At 36.0% G+C, this 14332-nt stretch overlaps 1 protein-coding gene across 2 annotated transcripts in view; it reads right to left on the bottom strand.

Moving 5' to 3' along the window:
- Positions 1-13784, bottom strand: part of tmem131 (transmembrane protein 131) — a 42784-nt gene extending 29000 nt beyond the window's left edge. For both annotated transcript variants that reach the window (XM_089134167.1, XM_039691420.2), the window contains exons 1-4: positions 13625-13784; positions 6580-6641; positions 3568-3608; positions 898-966 (exon numbers count right to left, since the gene is read on the bottom strand). In XM_089134167.1, coding sequence (XP_088990293.1) covers positions 898-966; positions 3568-3608; positions 6580-6641; positions 13625-13745 — 293 coding nt within the window. In that variant the 5' untranslated portion in view covers positions 13746-13784. The remainder of the gene's footprint in view (positions 1-897; positions 967-3567; positions 3609-6579; positions 6642-13624) is intronic.
- Positions 13785-14332: the final 548 nt, after the last annotated feature.

Here is a 14332-nt window from a genome sequence, read left to right on the forward strand (position 1 = left end):
ATATAGATAGAAAAAAAACAAAGCACTCAAGTATAACTGCTTCAAAAAGGCCGTTTAAAAGTAAACATTTCACAACAGGTTCATTCATAATTCATAATTCTTATGGTGTCATTCATTTATACAGTGAAACAAAACAGGAAAAAGTAATAAATATTTTATTCATAAACTGAAAACTGCTATTCTAAAGTAAAACATTAGAAATCCTCAAACAAATCCTTGTGTAAAAAGTCATAACTTCAAATTGACCAGATTTACTGTCTATAAATGATCATTTATGAATGGAAACATACTTTGTCATAGGGTGTTGGGATCACCTGACCAGCTGGGTAGGGAGCTATTAAACTAATGCATCTAATGAGGCAGGGATGGGCGTTGGCTCCCTTAAATGACACATATACTAAAACAAGACTAATAACACAACCACATTCAAGAGCACACAGCATACTTGAAAATATTCCACTGAATGATGACTAACTTCTGTGGAAAACCACCCATCATTACTTAGATTGGAAATGTTTTAATCAGTGTATCCTAGTAGTCATATATAGCTTGTTATGTTATATATAGCTTGCTATATTATATCTCCAAAACAAGCTACTGAGGAACTAAATGTAAAAAAAAAAAAAAAATCTTTAAAGTTTTGACAAATTGGACATTCTTTTTTAAGCTAGAAAGGTGACGCAAAGTCTGCAGGAAATAATAAATATTTTAAAATATAAACAATTTTTTTTTTCATATAGAATCACCGTTAATATAAATAGTGGGTTATCATTAATATTTATGCATCATAACATAATAAAAAAATGTGTTTTGATGTTTCAATATCACTTGATACTATGGGACAATGTTGTCACAGCTTTAAATGTCATTACAACTATCCAGTTAGAGTTGTCTTACTGTTCATGAAAGTCCAGCATTGGAGGCTCAAAGCGTATGGGTCGGCTGTTCCCCCGCTGTGAGGATGCACTGCAAGAGAAAGGAGATACACTGTAAATGAGGGGGACACAGTGAAAGACACCAGTTTTTGTAATCCAATGTGCTTTTTTTTTTTGTCACACCACAACATGGCCTTGTTGAGGATCAAATGGCAACTCTCTATTTCCCTTTAGGCAAAGAGAAAGATATACACCCACACTTACACCAACACAGTAACAAATAGTCTTTGTCTGGAATGGAAGCATCAGGTTTACACCAAACATTAAAGTTCAAGAACCCACTAAGGTGAAACATCCTTCCACTGGGCAAGCATTGGATTCAGATCTGGATCAAAACCAAAACACATTCACACATAATTTTTCAGAGTTTGAAGTCTACAACAACCCTCCTCCCCAATTGTAACATTTTTTTTTTTCATTTAAAACTACTCTCCTCTCCTTTTTTTGGCAAGATTTTTCAGATGGCAGATTAGAAAATCTGGAAAGTCTAAAATGAATCTATGATCAATTATATGGTCCCTTGAGTCAGATTTTAGGGTGTGCCCCACTAATATGGCCTAAGTCATTATCTTTGTTTTTAACTGAAAGCAGGCATACATTTGTCTTTGAAGATATGGTAGTTAACATGTAATTGTAAACTTGTTTCAAACTTAGCTAAATAAAATTGTCAATTCAAAGATCATGGAAAAGAAATAACAAGAGGGAAGCTGAAGTGAATTAGTTAGAAACTACGAAAAAAAAATGTCTTGAAATGAATAGAAGTCTTTGCTGTTTTTATGGGAGTATAATAATAATATTTATTGTATGATTATTCTTTTATTATTTACTTATTTGATAATGAGGAGTTATTTAATTATCAATTATTATCATCATCAATAATAGACAAAAGATCTTAACAGGATGTCAAACAAATTCTACCAGAACTATTTATTTCATTTACAAGTTACTAACATAAATATTTTCAAGGCAGGGTAACAAGGAAAATCTGATGTAAAACTACTAAAAAAACAACAACAAAAAAAAACAACAACAACTAATTATTGCTCTCAACCCATGAAAGTGACAGACACTCATTTAATTTGACTAAGGACATCGTCTCACTGGGGCAAGACTAGCAGCATATTTGTGGATTAACAAAATGTGACGCATCAAGTTGCACACCAATGTGTTTGAGTGAAATACAGCCTGTATCTTTTAATCTCTCAACTGCAGGGATAACTTATGCCGGGATAAACACGATTTTAAAGCTCGACTCAAATTAACACCGTCATCATGACCTGTGGCTACACAGTTTAGCCAAAATGAGCTAGAAAAGAGCTAAAGGTGAAATAACTACACCAATAGCAGATTAATTTGACACTTTAAGAGACATAAAAAATGTCAATGTGTCATCCAATGTTTCTGTTGGATGAGATCAGAGATATCCTTCAAATATAAAGTCTCAAAAGGCATTAACTAGGCTGACAGGTCTGGCAGCAAAAACCACAGAATGAAAAATAGCTGCGACAAAGTCCCTAACACAGTAGTGTCAACCACTTCCCAACTGCAGTAAGCACGTGTGTTGGTGCACTTTAAAAAAAAAAATTAAATAAAATACCTGCAATAAAAACACCAACACAGTGGACAAAGTTCATAATAGATCTGATAACACAACAGAAAAACTGCCCATTCATAACCATAAGAGAAAAACAGAGTCTATTAGACCACAAAGCTACATTTTTGTACAAAAAAACAAAACAAAACACCAACAGTGTTTGCTTGCTTCCTCATTTTTATGCTTGCATTACACTTGACATGCATGCTAAACTGTATATGTCAAGCTAATGGTGTCGACTGAGGGTGTGTCCTTTTGCAGCTGAGATGACGAGTCATAACAGACAATCAGCCAATGAAAACCAGCCACCGCTAGCAAACAGCAGAGTAGGTTGGCCAAGCCCTCGAGCTGGAAAGCCTTGATTGGTTGAGCAAATGAATAGGCTACCTAGTACACAAAAATTTGATCTACTGGAATTAGTTCAAAAAACACCTGAGTCCTGACATAAAAACATTCAAGGGGGAAGGTGAACATCAAAATTCTCCTGGCGTTTAAGAGAACAATAGCTTTTCCATCTTTGACTCGAACACTTGTTCTTTAACTTTAACACCAGTTCCTCTGCCTACAAACTTAAAAGACGGTGTTGTGTAACTCTTCATAAACTCAATTTAAGAGGTATTCACAAGGGATGGAATTACCTTATAGTTACCTGAACTCTGATCTACAGAGTAAAATCACTGAGGTACTTAAAATGCCACAACATTCAGTCATCCGTTGATTCATTCATTCGCTTCGCTCAGCTGTGTGACAATTTACTGAATGCCAATGAGAGTATCTGAATCTGATTAAATCATTTGAAATGCGAAGGGAGTCCGATGAAATGACAGCTGGTGATGTTTGCATTTTTTGCTCATTAGTTTTTTCCTCAAGGACAGGAATGTCTCATCGTTTAGTGGGAATGTTCAGTTCACATGTCTCATTAAGAACCAAACAAATGTTTATTGGAAAGTCTAATATAAACCACATGCTGGCTCTGGCCAGGCACGTGCAAAGCATGAAGACAATATCTGGATGTATAAAAAAAAAGTTTAACCTTACCTTTTTTGACGATATGAGCTAAGATCAATATCAGACTCTGTCTGTAGGAAGAAAAGAAGCAAAATTAGCATCTAAAAGTAGTACCAATGTGCAGGACAACTAAAGCAGAGACAGGTTATAAAGACAGAAGGTCTAGGTCAAACATGTCCCACCAAAGTGTTAAAGTCAAACTCTTGGACAAGGAGCTTGCTATATGTATGGGCTACTGTTTGTTTACATTGAGTGCGTGTTAGACTCTCAAAAGACGCTTGTGGTGATGTTCTCACTTCTGTAGGGCTAAAATAAAATGGAAACAGCTGATGTTGATGTTGACATTAGACACAAATGATGGGTTGGTTTATTTATAAACTTTAAAATTTCCACTAAAGTCCAAACTCACATGTAGACAAAACCACTAAGATCATAAAGTTCATAATCCCATTCAAGGGACTATTACAGCTGCCCTTTCAAAACCGCTCAGATATTTTATTTTATTAGGGTAAACTTTATTGGGCAATGAAATCTATCTGACACAATTGTTTCTGCTGCCACTGCCACGTCTTTTATTAAAGGGATAGTTGACCCTATAATGAATTCTAGAATATCGAATAATGAAAATTCTGTCATCAATTACTCACCGTCATGTTGTTTAAACCCGAGTTAATTTCTTCTGTTGAACACAAAGGAAGAAATTTTGAAGAACCAAACAGTTGACAGTAGTTATTGACTTCTAATACGTTTTTCCCATTGGCAACTGTTTGATTACCAACATTCTTCAAAATGTCTTTTGTGTTCAACAGAAGGCAAAGTCAAACAAGGTTGGGAAAAAATTGGGTGACCTATCTCTTAAAGGCTAATTAACTATTGCTGCAAAGTATCAAACATACAGTAGTAGAAAAGGATAAAACAGAAGCCTTAAAAAGACACTAGTATTTCGGTTTGCTTGGTTTAGACAAACAAACAAACAAACAAACAAACAAAAAAACATTCAGTCCTGGTCCACTTTTATATTGAATTTTTAACACCGAACCTATAGGATAGGGATACATTCACAACCTGATTGGTCGGCTATTATGAAGTATATTTTGTGAATAACTTACTGAACATCCAAAACAATGCTGTGTGCTGGGCTAAATGTGCTCATTGTATATGCATAGCCAACATAAGATGGGATTTTGACCAGCTGAGAACTCGTGAAGAGCTTATAAAATGTGTAAAGTAGTAAAAACAGCAACATGAATCCCTCTGTCACACACACAAACGAAGATCTACTCCATAGAGATGCGGTTATGATTCCTGTACCGAACTGTGATGGGCCACATTACGACTATGACGAGAAAAAAAAAAACTGGTACGCTTTCTGTCCTTTTTAGGGTTGCATCTCGAGACGACGTTCCGCTTCTGGTTTGTTTACATGTATTTGGTCCGTGTTGCATTCATATTTTTTTTTTTTTTGGAAATAGGCTCATTTTAACTCCCCCAGAGTTAAACTGTTAAGTTTTACCTTTTTTGAATCCATTCAGCTGATCTCACACATCATTGAAGTGCACTAGACCATTAGCATTTCTCCCAAAATAATTACCAAAGTGTTCTGATATTTTTCCTATTTAAAACTTGACTCTTCTATAGTTACATCGTGCACTAAGCCAGACGGAAAATGTAAAGTTGCGATTTTCTAGGCTGATATGCAGGGAACTATACTCTCATTCCTGCGTAATAATCAGGAAACTTCACTGCCGTACCATGAGTGCAGCAGGCGTAATGTTCCAGCACCTGAAAATAGTGGCCAGCTTCCAACGTGACCGGGACTAAGTTTGTGGAGTCATCGCGCCTGCGAAACACTTTGGTAATTGTTTTGGGAGAAATGCTAATGGTCTTGTGCACTTCAATGATGTATGCTAAGCTATGCTAAAAGTGGTACCGCCAGAACCTGAGATCGGCTGAATGGATTCAAAAAAGGTAAAACTCAACAGTTTAACTCTGGGGGAGTTGTAAAATGAGAGTATTTCCAAAAAAAGTGGAGTATCCCTTTTATTCGAACCGCACCAGAGTTCATTTGGAAGTGGACCGATACTCATTTTTCAGTGGTCTCATCTCGCACCAGGGGTTCACACTTATTTAAATGAACCACACTAACAGTCGCACTAGGGTTCGTTTTAATCAAACCAAACATGCCAAGTGTAAAACACACCCTTAATCATATATAAAGTTAGATTAAGCTTTTAAGCAGTTCCCTAAGCTCAAGCTCCCATCCACATTGAGAAAAACTAAATTATGGATAACTGGAGTATCACAAAAAGTGGTATTTCACAATATTCATTCAGCTCAGGCAATTATTTTATGTTTGTGTCAGTCTTTCTTACAGAAGAATGTTGTTGTTTTTTTGTTGTTGTTTTTTTTTTTTACATACGACCGTTAACGAAAGCCATTGATTATAGTTCATAAAGTTAAAATATAGTTTAATATGGATATTTTTCTTATAAAACCCCCATCATTTCAGAAGGCATTTATTAGCCCACTGGAGTCATATGGATTACATTTATGATGCATGGATGTGCTTGTTGGAGCTTCATAATGCATATAATGCCAATTGTGTTCAAGAGAAAGAAGAAAGTCATATACACCTAGGACAGCTTGAGGGTGAGAAAATTTACTGGATGATTTTCATTTTTGGAATTATTCCTGTGACTTTTTGCAACAGCTTCAAAAAACTTCACAGTTGACAGACATACTGGTTAATTTTTTTTTTTTTCACAGTTGTTGCTCTGTGAACAAAACTCACATTTGAGAGACTAGCACTATCCTTTTTTCTTTTTTTTATCAAATCGTTATGTGGATTGTCTCACTACCTTTCCATTTTCATCCACTAATCATGATCAAATTTGTTTGTCATTTATTCACAACATCAGGGCTTGCAGTGTTTAATGTATTCACAGTTCAACCCAAAAAATGATGTTTGAGGAGTTTTCTATGGCCTTTAAACTGCAATGCAAGCTTCATGTTATCAACTATCGCAGCCACAAAAAAACGTACCTGCAAGAGGCCTCCTTCCCCAAAGTGTAGTACCTCCAGGATGTTGTCTGACTGTATGAAAGCTGTAGACAGACAGAGCAAATTCCCATGAGGTTTGAATATCAGCAAACAATGCCCTGCATGTTAATACAGTGTGTGCAAGTTGCTCTCTGGGGGTGTATCAGATTTGGACACAATTACCCATCAGGCAACACAAAGGACTGAAGAGACAGGGAATCATTACAGTCATTTTGCAATCATTCGCTGTCTGGATATGTCTCAAGTGAGCTCTTGATTAAGGAGTGTGGAGAACCATATAGTTTCACCGTCTCATGCGCTACTTTGTAAGAGAAGCTATAGTTGCCCCAGCTTCCTGGAAACAGGTTTTGAGGACAGGAAACAGCAAAAAAGAAATTGAAATGTCAGAAATGTATGTGGTCAACATGAAGTTTACCTCAGTGAGTAATGAGTATCTTCATCACTTTATCAATATATCATCAATTTCCTTCAAAAAGGAAAACAACCACAGCGCTGAAGACAGTAAATGCACAAAAATGGACAGAAAAAAGTTAACCCAAACGTAAAATTGTGAGCGAACACTTACACTGTTAGCTAATAGCTAATGAAATTCTTCTTGTACTTACACTAAAACATGACATTTAAGTTCTTACAGCAGGAGTATATTATTTTTTTTTACAGATTAACAGATGGTAAAAGTAAAGTCCTCCCAGAGCTGCCAAGATCTCATATTCGGCTTCATGTCAGTATACTTGCAGTGCTATTATTAGTCTGCAGTTCAGTAACGAGTGAAGTCTTTAGTGATAGAAGCTAGTCACGCTCATGAAGCTCAAAACATCCCTCGTATACACTTTGAGGGGTACACAAAACATGCATCATTTTCCACACCAGAACATGTTGTGGTGTCCATTCCATCATTCAAACATTAATTTAATCTTGAGTCAAGTGTCCAATTCCCATCACTTTAGATATAGGTAAGAACAAAATCAACTAATTACTTACTAAAACATAAAAAATAGGTATGTCACAATATACCATCAACAACCATGCACAAATCTGATAATGTGACAGCCCTACAGCAAAAAGAGATTTTTTTTTCCATCTTAAAAAGTTTGCCTCTATTAAACAAAACTTTACTTTATGAATCCTTCAAAATCGACTATTGCTGCATTTAGCATTTTGCCAAGATACTGTGATGTCAAGGAGATTTTAAATAGACCACAACAAGATTACATAGTATGTATAACTCAACTCCCAGGGCTTGACAATAAGGACTGCCCAGCATAAATGAAGCTCGGGACAGTTAAAGGAACTGTCCATTATCACAAAAGTTTATCCTTTGCCTATTTAAATATTCAAGTGCCTAATAAATCTGTTACTGACTTTATTTTTAATGTTAATTAAACAGCAAAGGGCAAAAAAATAAAAAATAAATAAATCACACACTGGGGTCGTATTCACAAAACGTCTTTGTTGTTAATGGAGAGAGAGGCGCTGAACAGACGTAGGTATGCATTCTCTCTCTCAATAATTAATTCAAACATACATGCTATAATTTATTCATTCAAAATGTAATCTTACACAATCCTTTATCTCATGCGTCTGGTTCAAAGCGGGCAGAAAGCTAGATCTAACAAGTGATAACTGACAAAAATTAACAGCTTTAATCTTCCGGTAAAATAATGCACCGCTTCACGTCGGCCAGTTCTTTGCCTCCACGTCGTGCATTAAAATTGTTTAATGCAGAGCTGGCTGTGAATTATCCCTTACTTATTTTCAAACTTCAACATTTTTACATTTTAATCTATTCTAGACTTAAACATGACCTATATATTGACTGAAAACTTTCTAATTCTATCTTTATATATTTTTGTGTATTGCTTTATTGTATTTAAATTGTATTTGAGGTTTTTTTTTGTTATAATAAAAAGTTATTAAACCATTTTTGTAACTCAATTCATTACTGTGAAAAAACCATATACTGTGATAAAAGCTTCAGCATTTAATTACATGTATAATATATATAATTTTACTTGCAAATGTCTCATTATACCTTCATTAAAGGGGTCATTAGTGGTACATGCACTTTTTCCAGTTGATTGTACTGAAATATGTGTTGGCAATGCCTGTACACCACATCATATAATGATAAAAAACCATCAGTGTTTGTTTTAATCTCCTTATATGTTTTCTCGTCTCAAATCGAGCAGTTTGACGTCACAAATGGACGTGACTCCGGTATAAACTGATACAGTTGCACAGATGTGTCCTCAGAGCTTCCCGCTGCCATTCTTTCTCCAAAATATAACCCCAACTATTGTCAAGGCAACACTCCATGTGTGTTGTGTCTAGGGTTGGGTATCGAGAATCGAGTATCGATTGGAACCGGGACTAACTTTTCGTTTTTCCCAGAATCGTTCAAAAGTTAAAATTTCAATTCCTAGTTTCGATATTCACAGTCCGCCGAGCAGAAGAAGAAACCGCTGAACAACACCAACGAAGAAGCGTCTACCGGAAGTGTTTGCATAACCGCGCGAGTCAAACATGAGTAGCTTACGTCGGTGGTCCAAAGTGTGGCTTCACTTTTCTAAAAATTAACGAAATCTCTGTAAAATGCTAAATTTGTGACAAGTATTTGTGACAAGAAGGAGTATTTCCTTCAGAAAGGATTATTTCCTTCAGAAAGACCGTTGGTTAGCAAGGTTAGCTAAACTTTTTTGACCCTGCCTCTAAAAAAGAATCGGAATCGAGAATCGTTAGGAACCGGAATCGAAACAAGGAATCGGAATCAGAATCGTTCAAATTCAAATGATACCCAACCCCAGTTGTGTCCAAACCAGTCAAAACGCCCGCAGAACAGAGGGGCGGAGTGAGCGAAGCTCATTATCATTTAAAGACACATACACTTAAACGGTAAGCTGAAAACAGAGCTGTTTTTGACCAGGTAAAATTAGTGTTTTCTTAAAATATTAATGAGAATGTTTAATTAAAGCATATTACAAACTTTTTATTTAGGCCCTAAAGTATCAACTTAACTTGTATGAAAATGGCATTATATGACCCCTTCAAGCTAAAACACATTAGTTGATCAATTTGCATTGTGCCCCTAAATTTGATCTCACAACAAGCACATGCCCTGGGTGCGGCCAGTGAAGGGCAAGTAAAAATGTTAACCACTGGCCTGTTGAGCCCTGATATAGTATACATAGAGCTTGTAGTGGAAGTCCATGGAAATTTCAGTTCTTAATCTGATGCTTGGTTAAACATGCTAACAACACCACACCATTCAAAGGAATGCCAAACAAATGTAGCTAAGGCTTGTGTTCCTTTTCAACAAAGGTGGCGTCAACACATACGTTTAAATGAGAGAAGACAATCATGAATGTTGTATTGTGAGGAATGTGTGTCAGACCCTTCACTATTGGCTTTGTAGAGAGACAGTGGGAGGGAGCAAGCTGCTGCTGAAATAGCAAAAACAACACGCTACTCCGGAAGCTAATTCTTGCTCATGTACACACACCTTTGATGGATTTCTTTTAGCCAAACACAGACAAACCTATGGACAAATTGTAGTTCAGGTCATTGTATAAGACACTGACTGCTATTTTTCTCAATCAGCGCTGGAAAGAAACTGAAGAGAGCGAATCAATGACAGAACATTTAAACATTTCATGCTCAACGAGACTCTAACACCGTGTGAGATCATAGGCCTTGAAAAGTTAGAACACTACGTACTTTTGCAATGCACACAAGAACAGAATTATGCAACAGCAATTGTGCATCTCTAGATAGAGCATCACCATTTCCCTTCTCTCAGGCATCTGTTGAACAGATAAGCCAAGACCTTGAAAGTAAAAATGTTTTATTTTTCACAAACTTCACGTGCTGACATCTGGACACACATTCTGCTACTCTGACAGCTATAACTGCAGAACCCACATGTAACAAGAAGATAAAAGGTCAAGATATAAACCATGTCAAGATACTAACTGAAGTACTGAATATTGCAAGGAGCTTTAAATAAATAAAAATATACAATTATTTATTTGTATTTATATGATATTTATATATAAAATTCATCTGAAAAAATGGGGTCGTATTATATTCGGGGTCTAAACTTTTACGTCAATAATACACCCGCAACAATTAGGGAGTGCCAAATATAAGTAAACGAGTGTTCCACCCAGAACTGATTAACACAATCTCTCATTAAGCAGCAAAGAAATACAGTGTGTCAGAGTGTAATGTTAGACGATGGCGAGCTCAAAAAGACCGTCTTGAAAATGCTAACAGTAACAGAAAAGCTTATTGCGGTAAAAGCGGCAGCTTCAAAGAATATGCAGGCTAGTGTGTCAGGACGTAGCGAAAAAGTAAATGAGAGGTAAATGATAAAGCTGAGGGCATGGATATCGACAAAAAAGCTGAACTTACCCACCATCAAGAGCCATCATTTTTTGTTTTGGCTACTTACTGACACACTTGCGTTCATCTTCATTTAATTTATACAGTGAAGATGCAGTTATTTTACATTTAATTACAATACTTTATTCAATTTCTGCACCTGAAAACAGAAAGGCACTGTTTATTTTATTTGTATCTTTGCTCTGTTGTATTTATTTGTATTCCTTTTAGTTTGATTGTTTTTTGCTCTTATTTTCTTTATTTTTAACTTGACAGTAGTCCTTTTCCCCCCCCCTGAACATAGCACATAATAAACCGTATCAAAACATGACCCTAAAACCATGATGGAAAAAAAAAAAAAAAAAAAAAAATCAAAGCATGAGTAATTTGAACAGTTACACACCTACTAAACACACAATTGTCATTACAAAGATTTACAGTCAGTGCTTTAATGACACATGCCTAGTGTGATGTCACTGGCAACTGGATTCTTATCTCATTGTAAAGATAAAAAGCCAAAGGGTTAACACATTCCTCCTTGAATTAAAAGGAGAGAAAAAAACACACTCCATGTGCTCAGCGAGTCCCTTCAGTCAATAACTGGGTTGACACAGTAAATGAAATAGTGGTGCATTCATTTCCAGGGAAGAGTGAGAACACTTAACTCACACGTGCTTCCCAAAGAGCTCTAACCCATCTGCTCAAGCCTCTGTGTGGTCTGACTGGCCTCTTTGTAGCTATTAGATCCATTTAGAAAATTTCAAAAAGAAAGAACTAAGTAGTGAGTGAGTAGGTTTATTACTCTGTCACTTGGCTTAGACCATAAGTGTTTCACATGTACAACAAAACACTGTACAATCACAACGACTGATAACTGACTTCTTAAGAATTAGATATCTCATTAAACCAGAAAGCTGTAGATTTAGTCTCTTTGCACACTATTTAAAAATTAGCGTCAATATTTTTTGCCTCCGACCCTGTGTCACAAAATCCACAGACAACCTAGTCAATGGTTGGATGATTCTACCCCAAAAAAGCAGCATCTAAGACAACACTATAATAAAGGAAAATGGCTTAAATGTTTTTTGATCAAACTTATTAGTTTCCCACTGTGCATAGCAGAGCCAAACCTGTATCACAGAACAAATCACAGGCCAAGAGACCAATGTCAGTCATAACTTTTAGCCTTTGTAGGGAAATTGCGTGAGTAAGTATTGTGTAAAACAACTAATTATTACATACTGTCCACAAGTTAAAATATTCTATAGACATTGGTGTTGGAAAATGAAAAGGCCACAATGGATGACCACTGACAAGTCCTTCAAAGGAATAGTTGACATAAAAATTCAAATTCTGCCAGTGTCATCCATTATAGATTCTCATGTCACCATCTATGACTTGATTTTTCTTTTTCTTTTTTTCTATACAATGGAAGTCAATGGTTGCCAAAACTATTTGGTTACCAACACCCCTCAAAATATGTATTTAATGTTATACTCACGACAACAGTGCAAGTAAACAATTACATACTTTTCTTTTTGGGGGGTTAACTAACCAATCTCTTTAATTGTCTATTTACATTCAGAGTAATTTCAAAACCGTCACAAAAATTTCATTCATAAATAAATAAATAAAATTAATTAAGTAATAAATAAATAAATAAACAAACAAACAAACAAGCTAATGGGTTGCAGCTCTGGTATTTACTGGACCATCTGATGATTGTGCCAGAGTGCACTGCTCTCCATTTCATTTGCAACCACAGCAAGTGTTTTGCACTTCAATACAGTGTAATTTCTGAGAACCTCTAATTTAATTCAGTATGCTCCAACCATCAAACGCAATCAGACAACTCAATTTCAAAACGACAAACTGCTTAACAACAAATTACTGCACACAACCAGTAACACGCAATAATACTGTATTTAACTTTGAGTGATGCAACAAGAAGATATATCCTAAAAACTTGCATGAACTTGCAGTATGCAGTCAACTCCTCCTCCCTCCCCGAGTTAGTTGACATGTCACTGACAGACTGGGCCTCAGAAATGAAACTCTCACATTAACACTTTATTTGCGACCTTCCGCTATTTTACCCACAGAAAGCTGCTAAATGATCTTTTAAAGTATGAAACATCATGAACGTTGTTTACAGTCGTTTAGTGCCAAACCTGCATTTATTAGCTAAAACGGTCATTACCAATATAGGCTACGGATTCATTAAACGTGTTATTATAAGGGATAAAACCTATCCTAAACAGGTTTGAGTTCTGTAACACATTAGCCATTGTTTTGTTTCGTTTTGCGAGTGAGAGTAACTTCAGACAGGTTTAGTGTGATAGCTAATGTAATATGACCAAGCCTGTTAGCTTTAATACTTAAGCTAAACTAATGTCTCTGAACACTATTATCCGGCAGCTTTACGTAAAGAAAATAAAAAGAGTCAGAACAGTCGCATGTCATCTAACCCAGAACTGAGAATTCAATATTGTGGATAAGACATGACTATACTTTATTTTGTTCTCTGACGCGCTAAGGCTCGAGGCTAACAGTCATTAGCTTGCAGTGTTGAAGCCGCGTATACATACAACCCTTAAACACTGGCGAAAAACAGCTGAAAAACACACGGCGCGTTTCAGGAGGTTACCTTGTTTGTTCGCCTGTGCCACGTGAATAAATGCAATAAATAAAAGGCGCAGATATCCAACACATGATGATTTTGTTCGTGTTGGATGTGGGGAACTCTGTGTTGTGTCCTTGCTCGCCATCCTGCTGCTGTTTCTCTAGCCGTGCGCGCGTCGTGTGCGCGCTCATATAAACAGCGCTCACGAGTTCACTCGAGACAGACACCCAGCGGATATGAGGTGAGCTACACCACATTGTCACTGTGTGGTGCACTCAGTAAAATGTATTTTCTAATGAAAATGAGCATGACGTTTGAGAAGAAAGATTAAAAAGATGTACACTTACATAAAATAAAGATTTCTTCAAGCTATATTCTATATGTAACGAGTAATAGGCTATCTATGGCGGGCGCGTCCATGTTTACTTCACATGACCAGCTGTCATGCATTTGACATTTAATTTAATTTCAATAATTTATAATTAAACAATAAATTATATTATTATTATAGCCTACTACCATAAAGACTGCATGTTACCAACAATAATATGTTCATAGTTTTCAAACAAAGAATAAAAACAACAATATAAACATAACAACGTCAAGCTAGCATATAATAGCCTATAATGGCAGGCCTATATATGAATCTTACTAAAATATTAAATGACATGCATAAAGATTGATAAGTAAATATCAGCATTTGTTCAGCACATTCCATTTAGGTAATATTTC

This window comes from Pimephales promelas, chromosome 8 (genome assembly GCF_988280905.1).
Source record: "Pimephales promelas chromosome 8, fPimPro1.hap1.1, whole genome shotgun sequence".
Classification (NCBI taxonomy): domain Eukaryota; kingdom Metazoa; phylum Chordata; class Actinopteri; order Cypriniformes; family Leuciscidae; genus Pimephales; species Pimephales promelas.